A 23639-nucleotide genomic window follows, 5' to 3' on the forward strand; every position below is an offset into this window, starting at 1 on the left:
TTTGCTGCCTCCTCAGTGTCTGCCATCCCTCCACTGACCCCTAACAGACACCACTCTTAACATTACCAATTTCAGATACATTTCCTTGTATCATAAACCCCTCTGATTCCTGTGTTTTAGCTAATTCTGCACTCATCTACATACCCTGAACCCCTACTTCTTTTAGTTTGATTCCCAACGTCTCATTTGGCAACTTATCAAATGCTTTCAGAAAGTCAAGATAAATATATCATAAGCACCCACTTTGTTTGTATCCTTTTGTTGCTTCCTCATATACTGTAATTCTAGCATATTTCTAAAACACAACCTTCCTTGTCTGAATCTATGCTGAATCTTCAGTAAACTCCTGTTCTTGCCATGTGTTGCTCATCTTTTATAATTCCTTTCATCAATTTACCTGTGATGCATCTTAATTATGGAAACTAACACTCATCATTCAAAAAAGTTGTTATTTTGCAACAATAATTACTAACTTACTAGACAAATTCATAACTTCATTGCCAATTTACTAGATTATTTACAAGTACATTGCTAGCTTGCTGCTGTTATGATCATTTCTTTAAAAACATATATAAAGTGATTAAGCACATAGACAATTCAGAACTAGAAACCTATCCCTGCAGTACTGGGCTCCAGTTCATCATAGAACATGGGGAGAATGTGCAGACTACACACTTTGGCTGTCATATGAATCTAGGTTTCTGTAACCATGAATCAGTAGTGTTAATCACCTTGCAAACCACTATATAATGGTCTGTTTGCATCACTGCTCTCCTGTAAGGCAACAAGACCTGGTTTACCCTATTGTTTTTACTTTTATTCTCAAGATTCCATTACTACGGCTTCTGTATCACCTTCCCACACTGTTAATGCATTACTTTAAATATATTCATTTCTAAACATATTCATTTCTTATAGTTAAAGTAAATCATATGTTTAATTTTATCAACATAACCTTGACTTCTGGAATTTACTTACCATTAGAGTCCATTGGTGTAAGGTTAACAGCATTAAGAATCTCAATATGTAGTATTTGATCTGCATTATTGTAGAAGGCAATAAGTGTCACAGCACCATACTTTTCATTGCTGCACATTTTCTGAAAACAAAAGTTTCCAATATATTAAAAATACTTAAAATATATTTACTAGTATACAATTTTGGATAATAGTCAGTTTTACCTTCTAGTGTGCATCACCAGTTACTAACCATGCCATCAAGACATTCATGCCCAATAATTTACAGCTTTTAAAATTACCAGTAGCATTTCTGCATTAAGTGGCAGTGGGGCACACCCCCACCAGACATTGGGCAAACTAAGTAATGACTTTGTAGCCGCACTATATGAGAGGGACTTCAATTCCCAGCATGCTTCAGGATCACTGTGCCACCTATTTAGTTTGTTCTGGAATAAGGAGATGCCTGTGATGGCACACGATTTTAAAGGACACCAGGTTGATAGAGAAGGAATTAACTAATTACAATTAGTTATCACAGCTACAACTAATCATTTTCTGTTCACTTTTCTTAGATTATGAACCTATTGCACTGAGGGGCCTTCAGAATCTTCCCAAGACCATCTTGACGAAATTCATTTCCCCAATTCCTGTAGACAAATTCCTCATTAATGCTTATATAATCTCAAAAAACTGGGAGTAATAATGTGTCTCCTATCTTCCCACCAGACAAAAACTTAAACTGGTGTGTCTACTTTAAATAACTTTACCGGTATTAATTTCACTACAGTGTGGTGTCACAATCACTCCCAACCCATTAACAGCACTGTTTTGTGGACTCCTAGATGAGCTTAAAGTGGAGAAGGACATATTGATTGTAATTGAATATACCACATAGACTTACTGTATCTTGTTCAACTGGAAGAATCCCAGCATACCTGTTATTAGTCAGGGGATAACTGATATTTTATACTATTTGAAATTAGAAAAGAATCAAATTCTCACTTAGAGGATCTGGTCAAACCTTTTTAAAATATGGCAAGATCTAATTAATATAATTTTACAATAAGCATTTACACCGATAAGAAGAACATTCTCCCTTTTTAAGTTGTTTTTAAAGATTTGCTCTTGTTGTTGGCTCTCCTCTCTTTCTCTCAGGTGGGGTTGAATTCTGGTTTGTTATGTTTAATTTGACTGTATGTAGTATTATTTTCTTAGTTGTATTAGTTAGAACTGATCATATGAAATTTTATTTTCTTCAAATAAAATCAATAACAAAACAAAAAAGAAAAATAAAACACTACTGCACAGCTACAGACAAACATATACAAATACATATATATATAAAATACCATGTTTAATGTGTGTATAAATATATATATATATATATATATATATATATATATATATATATATATATATATATATATATATTTGTATTTCATTGTCATATGTAGTTTTATTTCACACTTGTGGAAATGACACCTCAGTGCAGAGTTGGAAGTGGAAAGAAAAAGCAAATAGCGAGACTAGGATTTAACTCCTGTTATTTTTAGATGAGACAGATTCTTCTGATTTGTGCTAAACAGATGTTCTGCTCCCTCAGGTCAATGGAGGCACTGTTTCAGTTCCAATTTAATTGCAAAAAGTTCACTGTTCCCTACATAATAATTCTGCACTACTGGTAATAATTTTCTAGACTAGTTGAAGGACTGAGTTTTCTTTGTGTCAAGGAAGGTCTGAGAAGGGACAGTGCCCACTAACTACAACTTCAGGTTCAAATGGAAGAGAACTGTTGGAGTGGTGCAGCAGTAGGTTGGAAGCAAGAGGCTTCCTAAAAGCCCTTAGCCCTCTTGCCTCAGTGGTCTCAGAATCTCAAATTGACCTCTCTTCTTTGCTGGGATAGAGTTCTCAAAAATATAGAATTTTCATTAAGAAACCCCAGCTAGGGCGGCGCAGTGGGTAGCTCTGCTGCCTAAAAGTTAGGAGACCTGGGTTTTCTTCCCGGGTCCTCCCTGCATGGAGTTTGCATGTTCTCCCCGTGACTGCGTGGGTTTCCTCCAGGTACTCCGGTTTCCTCCCACAGTCCAAAGACACGCAAGTTAGGTGCACTGGTGATCCTAAATTGTCCCCAGTGTGTGCTTGGTGTGTAGGGGGGTGTGTGTCCTGCGGTGGGCTGGCGCCCTGCCCAGGGTTTGTTTCCTGCCTTGTGCCCTGTGTTAGCTGGGATTGGCTCCAGCAGACCCCTGTGAACCTGTGGTTAGGATATAGCGGGTTGGATAATGGATGGATGAACCCCAGCTATCAATGTACTAATTTTCAGTTTGTACATAGGTTACATTTTACTTCTCATAAGTTATATTTGATTTGTTTCAGACTAGATCCCCTCTGTCTCTTTTGCCCATATGATGACCCAGTGACTTTTATGCATATGTAATGGTTTTGTCCTCCTGTTCTGACTTTCTTGCTCACTGTTTTTGATGGTGTCAGTTACTAATTCCTCTTTTACCACATATTCTTATACTTCTAAACCTTTCAGGTCTTGGTCTGTCAGTCACCAATGTAAATTTTTATGTCTGATTTTTGCAGCTGCTAAACTTCTCCTTGCCTGAAGATGGAGGACCTCTATTCTAATTACACTAAAGAAATGACTGTCTGCCTTATACAACCAGAATTTTCTGGAGTTATCTGCATCATGATTAATGGTTTATCCAGTGACTCCATTCACAACTGGGAAACTATTGCTTTCTAAATTAGGTCTTTTATGTGCAAAGTTTTGTGATGCAGTCACTTCTTTGGTGTAATGTAGTGCTGTGGTCAGTGGTGTTGCCATAGCTCCTGGTTGTATGGCATAGTACATGGGATGGGGGTGTGGTTGGAGGGATAGGTGAAGGGTGCCTTGTGGGTTTAATTCAAATTACGATTGTGTATCATTATGAAATATTGATTTTTTTTTTCACTTTATTGTAAAACTAGTCACAAAAAGCAATTGTGATTACTTGTGGTATTACAAGGTGGAAAGCAGTTAATTCTTTACATACTATGAGAAAAACCTAAAATAACCATATAAATATAAAAACACATGTAAAATACAACCGTAAATGTAGCACCTAAAATTTTTAACCTACATTTGAGTGTTATCAAATTTATACTTATTTTAGTATCAATATTGAACCCAAATGAAACCCAAATGACTACTTTGACAGGCCTAAAGAACACTGCCATAGAATGGTGATATCTCATGTAATAAAAAGCCAGGTCATGTGACATGCTTGTCTAATCTTTGTAATAGTTCTTTTATATTAGTTTTCAAAATGTGCTCCTTGCTTAAAAGCAAAATTCATCCATTGGAAATTATATACAGGTACTTTCTGATTTAAACAAATGATGATCACCTGATCAAAACACTTTCAGTCCTGAAAAAATATTCTTCTGCAATCTTGTCTCTGGGTTGGTAACAATGTAGACTGCTGCCTCAATACCAAAGGACCTTACCTCATAAAAAAATTAACCACATGTTTTAAAGTGAGAATGTATTTTCTTAAATGATCCCTTGTGTATTGCACATTAAACACAACACAGTGTAAGCACATTATGTTAAAAGCATACACAATAAGGCAAAACAGTACTATGCTCCACTACTATAATTGCTCAGAATTGTGGCACCAATAATTTTCAGCAAGGATGACAACCTTAAAATAGAACAAGTCTTAAGGAGATAAAAAACTGTATTCCGGAAACTTCTGCATTGCAATGACAGTATTAATGAGAGCACATCAATCAAAGATATTATGTATGTCAAGGCGGGCAGGAGGAAACAGAGGGAAAGAAGAAAAGTGGTTTTTGCATTGATAAGCTGTCATTTCTTGTTAGCTTTTTAGGCCATTTTGTTAATTATTTTAAAGCTGATTTCTATTATAGTTATCTCCAAATTCTCATTATATGCACTAAAAACAGTTTCTCCTATTTACACCTGAATTTAAATGTGATGATTCAAAAATGTCATACACCAACGGAACAGGTTCATATGGTTTATCTATGAACTCCCATGAACTCAATTTGGTCCACATTTCGTCCAAATTGTGTACACACTATTTGGTTTTGGTTCAAGTTTCCCTGGAGTAATCCATGGTGATACAGAAGACTCTAGTCTTCCTCCAGTGGACACTATCACATGTTTCTTGAAGATATGGTTCTTGGAGAAGAAATATTTGATCAGTTTCTTGATGCACTGGGTTTTGTCCATAATCCAAATGCTGAATATAACATTGTAAGCTTTTTGTTTTATCCTACAACCTATCTTTACAATTCATGGCTATGTGTCATTGAACTGTCATATTTCTTCATTGTAGGCCTTAAATATAAAGTGTAAAGAGAAAAAGAGAAAAGAAAGTGATCTTTGAGCCAGAAGGGGAGTTAAGGTCAAGCAGGCCAGAGGCAGCCAGAAAAGGCAAGGTGTGAATCCTCCAAAATGTCAGCTAGAGGTTTTCAATGAATAGTATGCTGTTGGTAGGTGAATGTGACAGTGCCTATGACCATGTGCTATAGGGTGTTTGCAAGACTTAACTTCATGGTGATGTTACAGCGGTATTCTTCTTTAGGTCGGGAGACGATCTGACATAGATGGTACCATATTAAAGTAAAGGTACTCCTAGTGTCTTGTTAGATGGATTTCTGTTATTCTATCTAACATTACCAAGAGAACTGGCCCCTAGATTTCTGTTAACTCAGATTCATCCTTGTTATTCTCATTTTTGTGGGTCTGAGAGGTAGACATTTCCTCTTATAACTGAACCGAGAGATGCAAAGAAAGAATTAAATATTTCCCCACTTTAGTCATCAGAGTTTTATTATAAAAACATCACAAAAGCTGTATCCAGCTTTCAGCAAAAATAGAATAATGATGCAGTAAAAATATAGTATATTATTCTTAATTTTCAAAACTTTACAAAAATACATAGATTTAGAAAAAGCAACTATTACAATATTCAATAACTGAGTGATGTGGCAAAATAGAAAACAGAAATACAATAAATGCTTATATTCCAGTTCTATTCAAATACAAAAGTAAATGTGTTTTGTTTTATTATTAGGCTTTACCTGCTCAGCAACTTTCCGCTCCAGGTACTTCTGAATCAGTTCATGGGAGCTCATAGCTGACAGTTCCAGATTTTTCACTAAACACTGAAAGATAGATATCATAAAAGTTACAGTAAACTGCTAAAGTTAGCACAAAATGTGTAATTATATGTGAGATAATTATAAATTAAATACATAAAAAGACAATCCCTTTGTCAATAATGTTATTTTAACTAGTTGCCCACTAGACGGCATGTGCAAGAGCAAACAGAATGGAGAGTTCAAGATTGCACTGAAAGAATCCAACCAGCAGTGTTACCAACTAACTCCTAAAAGTGACATTGCTGCAGAGGGCCATAATATAGCTTGTGCTCAGAAAGTGAAACAGACCAAATGATTGGGACATGTAGCGCAACTCGGTTAAAGTATTTCTTCTCTCCACAGTCTAGCATTACAAGTGAACAAGTGAAGCTGCTGGTAAGTAAGGCAGGATCAAGCATGGGTTAAATGCATGCTTAAAGAAATCTCTCAGTCCAAAAGTTTGTTTTAAAAGATTTAGTAAAAATTCAAAGCAAACAGTTCACACAAGAATAAAGAAAAAGGTTGTTACACATGTAGAATAAAGGGCAAAAAAACTGGAAAAATGTCTCTTTTCTAAACTTAGCTTTTCTTGAGAAACTTCAGTTATTTTTATACTTAAAGATGCTTTACTTTGCCTTCAGTATGCTCTAAATGTGCGGCACTGCAAGTTCAATAGAGAATGTTGCGTTACATAGTATTGGGCACGTTAAGGCATGGTTTAAAACCGTGTGCCCTCCATGCCTTACACACGGCAAGGCAGGTCACTAACTGAGACTAATCTGTAGTCAGAGAGACAAGAAACAGTTAGAATATACCAATTCAATTCAGCTTGTGGGGGTCATAAGAACTACGCACTAATATATAGGCAAACATTTAGTATAACTTAACACTAGAATTACCAGAGCTTACGAAAAAACTCATAGATCCATCCCACCTTAAATCGCTTCGCACCTCTCCATCAGTGTCTTTAATCCTGTAAATGTGTCGATAAGCAGCAAGCAGCCTACTATCATATCCCCCCACCGCCACACAGTTTTCTCAGCTCAAGTCTGTTTACCTGCGCGTTAGTTGCTTAGAGTTGTATAGAGTGAGAAGTCAAGCAAAATAACACCTTTCATAAATACTATATCGTTATTTGGAACACATGCACTTCATGTTAATGTAAACATATCGTTAAAACAGAAACGTTTCTCATGTTTTAGTAATAATTGACAAAATGTAGACATGAAGTGTATAATGTTTGAAGCCTGAAGTCCAAATATCAAATAAACACTTTCACAAAAGGTACAAATATAACAGAACAAGTGCGCTTCTATTCAAGACTATAACTGCAGAAAAAGAACCCGCATTAGGGTGCTACATTGACACACATTTGCTACGACCGCTTCGGTTGCACAACGGTATCATCTGTTGACTGGTGATCAAAACTTCAAGGGTTTGACCCCGGACGAGTCCATTTTGAGAAGTAAGCTGCTCTTATTCTTACTGTCTTAGAATAAAAACATACAAATATGGACGGTGCATGTGCCCAAAACTAACATTTTATGTTACTTACATAAAAGTCAGATCAAATGTTATTTACCTTAATTTATTTACTTACTTCCTACAGTGCAAAGTCACAAGTAGACTGCAGATCTTCCTGTGTTTGATCGACACGGGCATGCTCAAAAAATGCATGTGTAATGCCACGAAAAGTGCCTGCTGACACTTTAGTATGCAAGCAATGGTACTAGAATGCAGTTAGACTTTTTTTTTGAGCACATACACCGTCCAGCTCTAAACAGTAGTGTGGAGAGTCGCTTGCATACGGAAGAGTCTATAGCTGCAGGTGGAAGCTGCCATACTTATTTACCTTTATTTATTTATTTACTTCCTACAGCGTAAAGTCACAAGTAGACTGCAGAGCTTCCCGTGTACATATATAAAGTACAGCGACGGCAAAAGTGTGACGTGCATTCCTGCTCCGATGTAGAACCGTCGTCATGATTTGAGTTCACCTCTGTTATAGCGCGTCTTTTTGTGAAAACAGCAGTGTCAGATGGGTAGGAGGAGGGGGGGTGAGATCGTGAACGTGACTAAGAGAATAAAACTGAATAAAAAAAAAAGGTAACCTTTACAAGTATCATAAATTTACACCGGCTGTTACAGACTGAAATCAAACGTATGTTTTTATTCTGATAGTAAGACTAAGAGCAGCTCACTTCTCAAAACGGACTCGTCCGGGGTCGAACCCGTGAAGTTTTGATCACCAGTCAACAGATGATACCGTTGCACAACCGAAGCGGTCGTAGCAAATGCGTGTCAATGTAGCACCCTAACACGGGTTCTTTTTCTGCAGTTATAGTCTTGAATAGAAGCGTACTTGTTCTGTTATATTTGTACATTTTGTGAAAGTGTTTATTTGATATTTGGACTTCAGGCTTCATACATTATACACTTCATGTCTACATTTTGTCAATTATTACTAAAACATGAAAAACGTTTTTGTTTTAACGATGTGTTTACATAAACATGAAATGCATGTGTTCCAAATAACGATATAGTATTTATAAAAGGTGTCATTTTGCTTGACTTCTCACTCTATACAACTCTAAGCAACTAACGCGCAGGTAAACAGACTTGAGCTGAGAAAACTGTGCGGTGGTGGGGGGATGTGATAGTAAGCTGCATGCTGCTTATCGACACATTTACAGGACAAAAGACACTGATGGAGAGTGTGGCACCCGGCTGGGGTTCCTACCCGGACAGGATGCCCAGGAGGACCAGAGGAGGGCTTGTGCCTCCTCCAGAACACGAGGGGGCGTCTGCCCTGGTTGCTTTGGGGGCCACAGGTACAGAGCATGGAAGCTCAACCCTGTATGGGCCCATGGTCACCACCAGGGGGTGCCCCGATGCCTTGGGAGCCCTGGACCTCACTACTTCCGCCACACCCGGAAGTACTGGGGGGAAGAGGATTGTGGACACCCGTATGACTTCCGGATGTACCGTCAGAGCTTCCGCCACACAGGTGTGTGGCTACGGAGCCCCTTAGGATACACCTGGAGCCCTTCTGGGGTGAATAAAAGGGGCCGCCTCCCTCCAGTCAAGGGCAAGAGTCGGGTGGAAGAGGACGAAGCTTGGTGGAGAGGAGTGGAGGCGGACCAAAGACTGTGAAAGGCATTGTGAGTGTGGCCAGGACTTAAGGGGTGATTGGTGCTGAGGCACTGGGATTGTGCACTTCTATTGTATATAATAGTTGTCAATAAACGTGTGTGGTGAAGAAACATCATGTCTACCTGTCTGTGTCTGGGCTGTTCCACACAAGAGGTGTGAAGCGATTTTTTTTTTTTTTTATATTTTATTAATTTTATTGTAATCATTCCGTACAAATAGATAAATTGTAACAAAAAATAGGATTGGAAACAAGTCAAACCCCACCCCTGAGAAGGAGAGCATGGCCTAAGGAGTAATACTTAAAGCTTGTAAGCATACCTAAATTGTTGAGTTTAATAAGGCAATAAAGATAAATGGAGAAGAAAAAGAAATGCGGAGATAATTATTTCTTCTTATTCTAAAATATTATTGATTAGATCCTGCCAGGTTTTGAAAACGTTCTGTACAGATCCTCTAACTGAGAATTTGATTTTTTTCCAATTTCAAATAATATAAAACATTGGTTTCCCACTGACTTATCAGAGGAGAATTAGGATTCTTCCAATTTAACAAAATAAGTATTGATGCCAAAAGTGTAGTGAATGCAATCACAGTTTTCTTGTCCTTCTCCACTTCAAATCCATCTGGAAGAACACCGAATACAGCTATTAGTGGGTTAGGAGGGATTGTGATACCAAGGCTGTCTGAAAGGCACTTAAAAATTTTGGTTCAAAATGATGTTAATTTGGTGCAGGCCCAAAACATGTAACCCAGTGAGGCAGGAGCTTGATTGCAGCGTTCGCAGGTTGGATCTTGCTCTAGAAATATTTTGGACAGTTTTAAGCAAGACAGATGAGCTCGATATATAATTTTGAGTTGAATAATTGTATGCTTTGTGCATATGGAGCTCGAGTGAATTCTCTGCATTGCTACCTTCCACTCCTTTTCCTATTTTCAACTGTCCTAGTTGGGAGATGACATATCAAAAAGAAAACATTTTAAAAAGGTGCCATAAAGACAAGTGTTAAAAAGAATTCAGAAGAGGGGAATATTACAAACTGAATGACTATTGAGTATTTAACTCTGCTATATCAAAATGCCAGTCCTAACTTTACAATACAATGTACGTAAGTGTAAGTTTATCCTAAGAGTGTGCTTATGTATCATTTTTCAAATAACTATGATTTCTACGGAAGAACTATTTCTGGGATTACTGCAATTTCAAAAAGTATACTGGCCCTTTGACTTTTACTAAACAAGTGGTGAACTCCTGTATGCCTTGTGGGATGGCTCAGCTACTTCTATCAATTACCACACAACGCTCTTGATCACCACCTGTCCTTTCTCTCTCATGATCACTGCATTTTCTCTTCATCAGTGAGGATATTGCACAAAGTTTCACAGATTCTATGCTCAACCTGTCCTCTGGCCAGTTTTAACGCTCATCTAGAGTTTGCTTTGGAGAACTTTGACAATGATCCTAGGCTAGGGTTCCCTTCTGGCACCCTGACACCTTCAGATTTTAGTAGTCTTAAAAGAGTTCTGATCTGTTTGCTTTGAAAAGGCAATGTAGCTGTACTTTACCAGTACCTGTTCTATCCCAGATGGAAACAATGTGTACTGGCAGAGATGGAGGGCATTAAATATTTTCCTGCTAGGCTATGAGGCCTTAGTCTTACAATGGCAATATGGATAAAAATGCAAGTTTATAGAGACATATTATAGTCATGCGGGACTTTAATAACCCAAATATTAACTGGTCTAACCTTGCAAATAGCAGAGCACAAGAGCAGTAAGTTAAAGCACCAATGTGGGGGGCAGTCTGTCTAGATTCAGTATTTTGTAATAACCAGGACAGAATTCAGGGTGTAGAGGTCATTGAACCGCTAGAGTAAAGTGACCACAGTATAATATAATTCCCAGTGTTTTGAAAAAGTGAGGATGCAAAAAACAAAATTGTTATGTTTAACTTTGGTAGGCAAAATTTTGAACACATGCACCATATTCTAAGGTGGGTGGACTGAGATAAGCTTTTAAGTGTGGAGACAACTGAGGAGCAGTGGAACAGGTTTAAAAATGTTTTACACATAAGGCAGGGTAGGCACATTCCAAAAATTAGAATTAGTGGGAAATGAAAGAAAAACTGCAATGGGTTCAATGGGTTAATATGTGGAATCAGAAGGAAGAGGTTGTGTTTTATTAACATACCAAAATTCTATGGGGAAGCTACAGAAGGATACACTCACAGTGGTGCATGTGATATTACTTATATAGACAGAAAGAATTTGATAAGGTACCACATGAGAAGATGGGTATCAAACTAAAAGAAGTGGGAGTTCATGGTGTAGTGTGTAGATCAGTGCAGGACACAGGACTCAGACACACGAAGCAGAGGGTTATGGTGTGATGAACTTTATCAGTATCAGGTGATGTTAAGAGTGGTGTCCTACAGGGTCAGTGCTAGGGCCATTGCTGTTTTTAATATATATGTTATAGGCCAAACCCGATTTTAGGTCAAACTAGTTTAGACTAGCCCAAGCCAGTTTATCTGAAGCGCGATAGGATGAATTAGCTAGTTAAGTCTACGGATGATACCAAGCTACATGGATTGGCAGATTATCTCATATCCATCGTATCATTACAGAGGGACTTGGACAGCATACAGACTTCAGCAGATTTTTGGGAGATAAATTTTAAGGTAAGTAAAAGTAAAGTATTACACATAAGAAATAAAAATTTTGTTTATATTTGAATATACAATGGTTGGTCTGAAAATCAAAAGTACATCTCATGAGCAGGATTTAGTAGTGGTAGTGGACTTGACACTATCAACCTCCACACTGTGTTCAGAAGCCATTAAGAAGGCTAACAGAATGTTCAGTTATATAGCCCAATGTCAAAGACTTGGTATTAAAAAGACATAGTAACACAAGAAAAATTGTAGAGAAGAGCGGCTATACTTATTCTGGGACTAAGAAATATGAGCTATGAGGAAAGTTTAAAGGAATTAAACCATTTCATTTTAAGCAAACAAAGATTAAGAGGTGAGATAATCAAACTTCTTAAAATTATAAAATTAATTAGTACAGTAGATCCAAGCTGTTAATTTAAATTAGTTGAACAATGACATGAGGAAAAAGTTATAAACTTGTTAAAGGTATATTTTGTATAAATGTTAGAAGGTTTTCTTCATACAGGGAACCATAGACACATAGAATAAACTACCAAATGTATGGTAAAGAGTAGGATTTTTAGGATCCTTCTAACTTCAACATGAATTATTTGAAGAAATTAGGTGGATAGGATTGGTGAGCTTTGTTGTGCTTAATGGTCCATTCTCATCAAAATACCAAGCAGCAGGCTACAAACATCCCAACTATTGACTAAATAATTGTATTTCTATTTTAGAAGTTATTTTTAACTATGTACTACATATACTGTAACTGCTGCCACAAACTGAATATTAATGTTGTTTCTAATTTCACAAGGAATATTCTTAGCAGAAATGCAGGTTCCACATCTTAACATGCACATCCCAATGTTATGTAATTTTGTTCAGGTACATTCATGTCTTGCATCTCCCAGTTTTCTGCTTATGAAATTAGTTGAATTACAATAACAAAAAATGTTAAATCTTGTGGCATTGGTTTGCAGCAGATGATCCAATGTATGATAATAATAATAATGAGATTGGACTTTTACGATCTGGCAAAACCCCATCAAGTAAAAGTATCTTTTAACACAAGAAGCGTCACACATATTTTCAGTAATATAACCTCCAAGGCTACACTAGGTGAATCCTTGTGTTATCACTAATGGCCTATGAGGTTGCCATTCGGATAACGTATTCCTACTGCCCTAGCCCCCAAAACCACCAATAGCCTTTTAGAGCCTGATTGAATATAAAAATAAATACTATCTTGGCACATAGCATAAATCATTTGCATAAATTGTCACTTTAAAGGTTAGCATACGTTTTCAATGCCAAAAAACTCCAGGGTTGCAGAAAACTGCTGCAGAATGTATTAGTGTCACATTTCAGTTAGCGGGGCACATGAAGCAACAAATGTAGAAACAATTTTTTTGCTTTTTTGTTGAAAGAATTTAAAAACATATAACCATAATCACATATTTCTCTGAATATGCAATCATTTGTAAATGAGAAGTGGCAATTATGTTTATTAAAAAATAATGCACATCAGCAGTCAGCACACATTTTTTTTCATCTTTACGGTGACACTTTACATAGTTTTTGTTGGTCTTATTTCATTATTGTATATGCAAAAAAAAACACCTTCCAACCCAGCACTTGCCGCTGCACTGGGAGTGACAGGTAGCCTGAAAACTTGCTCAAACCAAGTCTAATTATTACACTCAGTTAATTACTCGTAATACAGGTAACACCAAGACTTTGTTTTCTTTACTTAATAATGTTACACAACCTCCAGACTCTTTACCATCTCACCTTTACTCAACTGCTTTCTGTAATTCTCTTATGTCTTTTTTCAACAAGAAAATCCAAAAGATACATCAGCACCTTGGTCCAGATCCTCTCTATATTCCTTCTGAACTACACTCGCCTATTCACTTTTTCTCTTCTTTCCAGCTTCCCACTTCCTCTGAAATTTCAGATCTCATCTGCAAATCCAAGTCATCTACTTGTCAGCTGGACCCCCTGCCTACAGTTTTGGTTAAAGCCTGCCTCCCCTCTCTAGTCCCTCTCATTTCTGCTATCATTCACTCTTCTCTCACTACTGGTATTATTCCCTCATCTTTTAAAACTGCTGCTATAACCCCAATACTAAAAAAACATGGTGCTGATCCTACTAATTTCAATAATTTTCGCCCCATTTCTAACTTGCCCTTTATCTCCAAAATTCTTGAAAAAATAGTAGCTATCCAACTTCACACCCATTTATCTCACAATAATCTATATGAAAAGTTCCAGTCTGGTTTTCGCCGCCTTCATAGTACAGAAACGGCACTTGTTAAAATTACTAATGACCTCCTTATGGCTGCTGATTCTGGTCTAATCACTATTCTCATCCTCCTTGATCTGAGTGCGGCCTTTGATACTATTTGTCATACCACTCTCCTTAATAGATTACTCTGATTGGCATTACCCACACTCCACTTGATTGGTTTAGATCCTACCTCTTAGGCCGCACTCAGTTCATACAACTTAAAACCTTCACATCCCAACCCACCGCTGTTACTTCTGGTGTGCCCCAGGGCTCTGTCCTGTGGCCTCTTCTTTTTATTATTTACCTTCTTCCCCTTGGCAATATTTTTCGCAAATATAACATTAATTTTCACTGTTATGCTGATGACACCCAGCTCTACCTTGCTGGTAATCCCACCTCCTCTTTTCCACCACCCTCGCTTATTGACTGCATTGCTGAAATTAAATCCTGGTTTTCTTCGAATTTTCTTAAATTAAACAGTGACAAAACTGAGGTTCTCCTCATTGGTTCAAAATCATCATTATCCAAAACCAATAATCTTTCTCTTATTATTGATAACTCTGTTGTTTCCCCATCATCTCAGGTCAAGAGTCTGGGTGTCATCCTCGACAGTACTCTATCCTTCCAATCTCACATTAATAACATCACCCGGTCTGCTTACTTTCACCTACGTAATATTAATCGCATTCGCCCCTCCCTCACTCCTCACACCACTGCCATTCTTGTTCATAGTCTTGTCACTTCTCGGCTGGACTACTGCAATTCACTCCTCTTTGGTCTCCCGAATAAATCTCTTCATAAGCTTCAGTTAGTCCAGAATTCTGCAGCACGTATCATCACTCAAATCCCATCTATTCACCATATTACTCCGGTCTTGCAGCAGCTTCATTGGCTCCCGATTAAGTTTTGTATTGATTTTAAGATTCTACTATTAACATTTAAGGCCATCCATAACCTCGCCCCTCCATATCTGTCTGACCTTCTTCATGTTGCTATTCCATCCCGTAACCTTAGATCCTCTTCCTCCACCCATCTGACTGTCCCTCCCGCCCGTCTAACCACCATGGGGAGCAGAGCTTTCAGCCGTTCTGCTCCCAAGCTCTGGAATTTATTGCCTGCGGATCTCCGAAATATCAAATCATATTCATCCTTCAAATGTAAAACACATCTGTTTAAAATGGCTTTTTCTTTTTCCTCCTGATTATAATGGTTTTGTTTGGTTTTAATTTCTAGATTTTCTGATGTTTTAAGTTTTTTATAATTGTGTCTTTTATTTAATTATTTATTTATTTATGTATTTATTGTTGTTCGGTGTCCTTGAGTTCCCTGAAAGGTGCCTTGTATAAATAAAATGTATTATTATTTATTATAAAACATAATGTGATATGAGAGGCTTTCTGAGTGGTGCTTTGCATAAATCCTATTCAGCATTTAATTGTAAAAAGCAAAACAGCACTAAACAGCAATAAATTAAGTATAAAGCAATATTTTTCTATTGAAAAATTATAAAAGTTATAGCCATAGTTATATAGTCCATGTAAAATCAATATAAATTGCAAAATACATTGTATGCTGACTATAAAACCATCAACATTACCAGTTTGCATTCAGTTTTTAAGTTTGTGAATGGCTATTTCACCAAAACCTGTGGCTCTTTGTTTACTCTCGCCTAGAGTTACCACAGGTATTAATCAGTGTCTGATTGACCATCCCTTTCACAGTGGGATGGCGGCTCCCACCTTATTTTGCTTACAGTTTGGGATGGATCAGGCTTCTTGTCTTTTAGGTTAATAACTTATTTGCCATGGAAAATGATGTGAAAATATTGTCAACAGGGACATTTCTCCCATTGCACGTAAAAAGCTAAACAAGTCTTATCACCACAGTTGCAGGTTGAGTTTTCTTGGTAATTGAGTAGAATATTTCTCCAAATAGGTAACAGCATATAGTATATATTAATTTTAAATTAGCAAGTATACAAAATCTGATCAGATTTGCTTGACTTGTACTGTGTGAAAGGGTATAAACATTTCACCACTTTGGGCCATAGACAATGGATATAGCTCAGTTGGTCGACATATCAGTAGTAAAATTGTGCTAGATTCTGTTTTATTATCCTATATGTGTACTTCAAAAAATCTAAAATCAACCAAATTTTTCTAAGATACATGTACTTGTAGCTCCTTACACAAAGTTATTCTAATCCGGCTTCACCAGTCAATATTTGTCATTTATAAAAGAATATAAAACCATTCAGTGCAACCCCAGCTAAAGGAATATTGTGAGATTTGCTAAATCAGATTTCAGTAAAGAGAATGAGATCAGATTTTTTACTAAGCATATTGTGGTTAACCAATGCATAGTTATTTTTAGCAAACAATATTTCAAAAGTAAAGATTTTTGGACTGCTTCTAAGCTTTTTCTTCAGATTTCAGTGAAGTTAGTTAAGGGTTTGATTTTAATGTTAGGTCTACTTATGTTTTTTTTTTTTTTTTGTTTACCAGTTTATTTAGATTTTGTTACATTAGTAAATTTTTAAGATGATCTAAAACTGGTATGCTATGCTTTTATTATCACAGTCAATTTTTAAACAGCAGTGCATTCTCCAATATATCTCATCTCCATTATGTAATCCTGGTAAGGTGGCCAAATGCAATTACATTCCAACATGTTATTTTAGTTTTTATGTACAGAAATATGAAGTTTCACTTTAATATCTCAAATTGCTGCAAAGTGATTTTGTTAGTGATGGCATGCAGCTTCATGGTCATCCTGGGAGTCCAATTTAGCCTCAACTTTTTTAACTGCTGTTACATTTCTAACATTATCTACTATGGAATTGCCAATTATGAGCACCTTCTTGTCAGCCTCACCAGAAGTGCTGAGCACCAGTTCTGCTTCTGAATTACTGACCTGGGTGCTAAAGACTACATTTTGACTTGTTAGACATCTGTGTTAAATTTTTACTTTCCAACTAAATATAAGGTTCCTTACATGGTCTTTAAAACTGAATCTTTTTCCTCATTAGAATATTAGAACAATCTACACGAGAACAGGCCATTCAGCCCAATAAACCTCACCATCCCTATTCACTTAATAATTTTAAAATAACATCATCTTTCTTTGAAAGTCCCTAAAATACTACTGTCTACCATACTACTTAGTAACTTATTCCATGTGTCTATGGTTCTCTGTGTAAAGAAAAACTTCCTAATGTTTGTTCGAAATTTACCTTTAACCTGTTTCCAACTTTCCATTCTTGGGAAGTAAAGTTATCTGTACTGTTGGCAGGAAAACCTTAGTCGTACATATTTTAGGACAGGATGCACCACATGACCTCAGCAAGCTTGAGAACAGATATAATACATTTAGCACTGTGCTCATCCTGAGCTGCTAATCAAGTTGGCATTTTAGAGGACTGAGGTTCTAAAATATTGGATCTTAGCCTTGTTTGAAGGGTAAGATGGAGGTGGAGTTAAAGACGATTGGAGTACAGCTATATCCAACTATTTTTCTTTGTTACTGTATAGCGATTTTTAAAATATTACCTGTTGAGATAAAGCATTTTAGAAAGTTGAGAGCTAAGCATTTTTAACAGATAAACACAAAAAGGGAAAATGTAACTTTTTAGTTAAGATTCCAATATTAACTAAAACAAATGACAAATACAAAAAATACATATTCTAAAAATTAAAAAGTCCAGATATTGTTTTCATATTTGCTAAACTGTATTAATCTCCAAGGGTGTAACTCTTACCATCCATTAGATTTTAAAAGCTAGAATATCAAAGGAAGGTCCCAGAATTGAAAATTTAAAAAGTGTTATCATATCTCGTGCTATTAAAGGGACATATAGCCTTCTAAGAAGTGACTTGATTAGACAGGTAGTGTTTCATTATCAATATGGATTGCATTTAAGGCTGCTTTCCTGGAAGCATTTCTTCCAGCTGATTATGTTAGAGATGGAAGAAAAAATAAGAAGTTCAGTACAAGTACCAAACCAATGTATTCTGGATTTTGCTTTTGATTACAGAGCCCTATTTCTCTGACGGAAACCTTCTATGGAAGAAAATGAATATTAAACAACTGTTATCCTGCTTTGGCCAGTTGCATGAGGGTACAGTACATACAGTAGATCAGCTGGTTAAGACAGGAGCCATGATAGAATGGGATTAGTCAGCTAAAAACGACTTAAAAGGCCAAACCACAGAAAAGAACCAATCAAGGCAACCTAACAAGGCCATAGCTGATGTCAATATATTCCAACATAAAGACACTTCTCTTGTGTGTCCTCAGCTGCTGTTAGTGGATACAGGCAGTACTTTTAAATTAGTGCAAGAAAGTATATGGAAGAAGATGGGACCTCCACAAGGGAAACTGTTTATCAGGTGTCCAGAATACCTTTATAATGGCTGAAGGGAAAAGTCATGGTGCTAAATGTAAAACCAAAGTCCCCTTTGTTTGGTATGACACCTAGTTTAATTTTGATGTGTATGTCATGAAAAACACAGATCTGTCATTTCCTCTTTTGCTGGGGCTGGATTTCCTACATTTAACTTCCACTATTCTTGACTTGGGGATATCAAAATATGGTATAAGGAAAACCAAAAACATTGAATTTCAGCTATTTCTAACCCACATGTCTTCTGCAAATTGGGTAAGAAAAGATTTTCCTGCTTCTCTTTATTGGGCTGTTCCTACTGAACAATACCTTGTATCTAAGCCAGTATTATTGGACAAAGAAAAACAACAACTATGGGAAGATTATTCGAAGGAGATGTATTTTCTGTTTTCTACTTACCCTTCAGTATTTTAGGGGTTAAAGGGTCAAACCAAAGTAACGCATGTCATAAAGACTCTGGATGAGGTACCCGTTAAGTCTTGCACCTATCGAGTTTCCCCTCTCAAAAGAGAAATAATACAGAAACAAATCGAGCAGATGCTGGAAGAAGACATCATAGAGCCGTCCTCATCTGCTTGGGCGGCACCTGCTGTTATTTTGAACAAATCAGACGGTACTTATCGGTTCTGTGTTGATTATAGAGGTTTAAATTGCAAACCTCTGCTTGATGCCTACCCCATGCCACTAATTGACAAAATTTTGGAATCCATGCAAGGAGAAACGCACTTCAATACATTAGACTTACAATCAGGATATTGTCAAGTGGCAATGGATACAGAAAGTAAAGCCAAGACTACAGTCACCACACTATTTGGGCTCTTCCAATTTAAAGTAATGCCATTTGAATTGAATAATGCTGCAGCCTCATTTCAACGCCTTATGGAGAGAGTTTTAGGTAAACTACGAGGGAAAAAGGTTACGTATACATTGACAATATTATTGTATTCTCCTCTTCTCTGGATTGTCATCTCCAAGACCTTGAGATGGTTTTTAAAAGACTTGAAGAAGCAAACCTCTCCCTGAACTTACAAAAATGTGTCTTTCTTAAAAAGCAGCTTACATTTTTAAGTCACATTGTCTCTGAAGATGAAGTATCTGTCGATACTGAAAAAAAAAAGTTACTCACTATCCTGCCTCTTAAGATCTCAAGTCACTGCAAAGGTTTCCAGGTATGGTGGGATGTTATCACAAGTTTATACACCACTTTCCAGACCTTGCCATGCCACTAAATCACCTCAGAAAGAAAGGGGTTGAATGGAAATGGACTCCAGTGTGTGAGAACAGCTTTCTTAAACTCAAGGAAGCATTGGCATCTCCACCAGTATTGTCTCAACCAGATCCCAGTCTTATGTTTCTGGTACAAACTGATGAGAGTGCCATTGGACTTGGAGCCGTGCTAACACAGCAGAAACAGGGCACAGAAAAGGCAATTGCTTATGCTTCCAGAGCACTGAGAGGGGCAGAAATAAATTACTCCGCCTCTGAGAAAGAATGTCTGGCAGTTGTTTGGGCAGTGGAAAAATGGAAACATTTTTGGAAGGAATAAAGTTTTAGGTCTTTACAGACCATGCTGCCTTCTGATGCGGCCTCTAGATTTGCAGAAAAACAAGCATGTAAGTGGGTAGGTCCTGTTAAAATTATGGAAAAATTAAACCCTGTTAATTATTTCATACAATGGCAGGACCCCAAGAAGAAGAAGACGATAGAGACAGTTCACATGGCTAATTTGAAGCCGTACTTTGCTCCTCATATGGATATTTCAGGTTGGCGATGTGACAAAGGCACAGTGAGCTAGAATTTTACACTTGGAAGTGATTGGGTTGTTACTGAAACTCCAAATCCTAGCTGAACTTTTATTTTGAAAAGACTGCCAGAGGTAATGTGAACACAGGAAGGACTTTTATGTTGATGCAAAGTGTAACCTGAAGCTCATCCTCCTGAGGAAGGTTGAAAAAAAAAAACTGGAAAAAAAAGAAAAAAAGGAGATCCTCCATCTTGGAGAAACAGGCCTGGAGAGGAGGCTCCTTGGACTAGTTTTAAGGATTACAAAGTGGTTGTGGAGTTCTAGGTAGAATGTAGAAGCTTCCAGATAATTAATTTAATGGATTATGCTTACTGGATGTTCCCTGAATCTAGAAAAAGAAATAAACAACCAGAATTGGGTGAAGTTAAGAAGACCGACATGTGATGGATGAGATCAATCCTATTTTGTAAAGAAAACAGGACCATTCCCTTGTTTGGTGGAAAAGCAGAAAATAAGACTAATTTTTCTTGAGTTTATTCTAACATTTTACTTCTGTTTTGTATAGATATTGTAGCAATTGAGGCTTTTATCGACCTCTTGCACCCTCAGGTACCACGCCAAACACCAGGTAACTGTACAATTATTATTTATTTTATGATAATAACGTGCACAAAGCACCCTCCACTCCACAGTACTCATACAATAATCAATTCTCCAAATACATAACATCAATACCAATCCTCCTCTCCCAGACACTTCGCCACCCACCCTTCCTTCCAGCTCAGCTCAGTGTCTGGGCTTTCCCAGCGTCCTTTTATACACCCTGACCTGGAAGTGGTTCCTGTCCAACAATCCACAAGTCCTCATTACTTCCGGGTCATGGTAAAAGTCCTTCTCTTCAACCTGGAAGCATGTCGTTTCTCCTGTTCATGTGACCAGGACATACTTCCAGGTTATAGGGCACATAACAGTTCGACAGCCTCCCTACAGCGACTCCTGGTCGCCCCCATGGTATCCAGAAGAGCCGTGCATACAAACTACAAAGTCCATGAGGCCCTGCTGGAATTCGGGGAACATCCATGCTGTCGGGAGAGCTCCACCTGGCGGTCTGGGGGTGAGGGCCGGAATATTTAGCCGGCCATCCACCACAATATGTATGGTCCAGTATCTGTAGTTGTTCATTAGTTAAAACTAAATTCTAAATATATTTTGGTTTTGTTACACTGCAAATTTTTTTTGGAACATTCTAGAATTCAACCTTGGTGTGTTAGTCACTCAACTTGGTGATAGTTGATTGTAACAATCTTATCACCCAACTCATCCTTAGAAATATTGCATAAACAGTAAGGATGCTACTCTTCTACTAATTGTGTATCTATGTTTTATAAGATCACTAGCAAAATACCCGCGCTTTGCAGTGGAGAAGTAGTGTGTTAAAGAGGTTATGTAAACATAAATATACATATACATATATACATATATATACATATCTACATATACACATATCTACATATACATATATATACATATATACATACGTACATAGTGCGTTGTAACACGGGCTGTAATTGTTACATGGGAGGGAGACGACAAATCACAGCTTCCCGCTTTCTAATCGGGCCTGTGATTGGTGCTTTGACGGATGCCCAGATCCCACAGTATGTCCCCTTAGGAGAGGCGTTAGGCAAGTGTAATTGAATAGCGGTGCTGCAAGTTTAGCTTTACACCTGTTTTTAAGGCTTATTGACTGAAAGGGGCTTTCATGAAAAAACTTAGGGCTTTGCTACAGGATACACCCTCCACAAGTTAAGGAAGTAAAAATAAAGGTATATATTTCTGTTTTATTTAAACCTTTTAAGTTTGTATGCGGGCGGCATGGTGGCGCAGTGAAAGGTGCCAGATAGGAGACCCGGGTTCGCTTCCCTGCGTGGAGTTTGAATGTTCTCCCCGTGTCTGTCTGGGTTTCCTCCGGGTACTCCGGTTTCCTCCCACAGTCCAAAGACATGCAGGTTAGGTGCATTGGCGATTCTAAATTGTCCCTGGTGTGTGGGTGTGTGTGGGTGTGTGCACCCTGTGGTGGGCTGGCACCTTGCCCAGGGTTTGTTTCCTGTCTTGTGCCCTGTGTTGGCAGGGATTGGCTCCTGTATTTAGGATATAGCGTGTTGGATAATGGATGGATGGACATTTGTATGCATAGCCCCATTTGCCCGTTTTCATTTTTTTTCTTTCTTCAGTAATATTTCAGCAAACCTGGAGCTTGTCAGTTCAAATCCTGGTACTGACACCACTGTGTGACCCTGAGGAAGTCACTTCACCTGCCTGTGCTGCAAAAAACCAAAGTAATGTAACAAATTGTACCTCAGATGTTGCAAGTTGCTGGAATAAAGGCATAAGTCAAATAGATAAATATGTATTATACACATAGGAACGATTCATTTATTTTCAGTTAAGTCATCTGCAGCAAACCTTTATAAATGAGGGTTTCTCCTTTTTAGATAGTGCAAACTGTTTCTTCTTCATTGAGGTTTTCTCTTGGAGAGCTTTTTTCATTTCATTGAAAATTAAAGCAGCAGCTGCCAAAATATGTAGCTTTCTTATTAATTTTTCAACATTGTGTAAAATAACTTTATAAAGTAACATAAAAGGTTTAAATACTGGTTATCCTTTTACACTAAAATATTACTAAAGAGAAACAAAAAAAATAAAATGCATATGTTGTTTTTCTTTAAGGAGATTAAATATTACTGAAGAAAGAAAAAAAAAAACTAAAACAGCCAAATGGGGCTATGCATACGAACTTAAAAGGTTTAAATAAAACAGAAATATATACCTTTATTTTTACTTCCTTAACTTGTGGAGGGTGTATCCTGTAGCAAAGCCCTAACTTTTTTCATGAAAGCCCCTTTCAGTCAATAAGTCTTAAAAACAGGTGTAAAGATATTGACAATAAGCTACGCAAACCCACGAAGACATGGAATCGTTTAAATCAAGGCGCGAGTCGAAAAACACCATCCCATACTATTAGTTAACGATTAACACATTTCTATATGTATTGTAAGCATACAATACAACTGATAATATGTTGCGCTTATTTATCTGGTGTACCGACATTTTTGCGCGTTTAACAGCTGAAATCCAACATGGTTTGTGCCCTTCAGAATGAAAACAGTTTGCATTTACCTTTTTAATAAAAGGCGAGCTTTTAAGCCTGAGAAATCACCCCGTAAATGCACACGTTTAATTGCACATGTGTTAATATGTATGCTTACACACTGTTTCTT

At 37.3% G+C, this 23639-nt stretch overlaps 1 protein-coding gene across 3 annotated transcripts in view; it reads right to left on the minus strand.

Annotated features, from left to right (window-relative positions):
* Nucleotides 1-23639, minus strand: part of unc13d (unc-13 homolog D (C. elegans)) — a 407222-nt gene that overhangs the window by 39189 nt on the left and 344394 nt on the right. For all 3 annotated transcript variants that reach the window (XM_051936229.1, XM_051936228.1, XM_051936230.1), the window contains 2 exons: nucleotides 6057-6140; nucleotides 979-1099 (listed from right to left, as the gene is read on the minus strand). In XM_051936229.1, coding sequence (XP_051792189.1) covers nucleotides 979-1099; nucleotides 6057-6140 — 205 coding nt within the window. The remainder of the gene's footprint in view (nucleotides 1-978; nucleotides 1100-6056; nucleotides 6141-23639) is intronic.

Source organism: Erpetoichthys calabaricus, chromosome 14, assembly GCF_900747795.2.
Source record: "Erpetoichthys calabaricus chromosome 14, fErpCal1.3, whole genome shotgun sequence".
Lineage (NCBI taxonomy): Eukaryota > Metazoa > Chordata > Cladistia > Polypteriformes > Polypteridae > Erpetoichthys > Erpetoichthys calabaricus.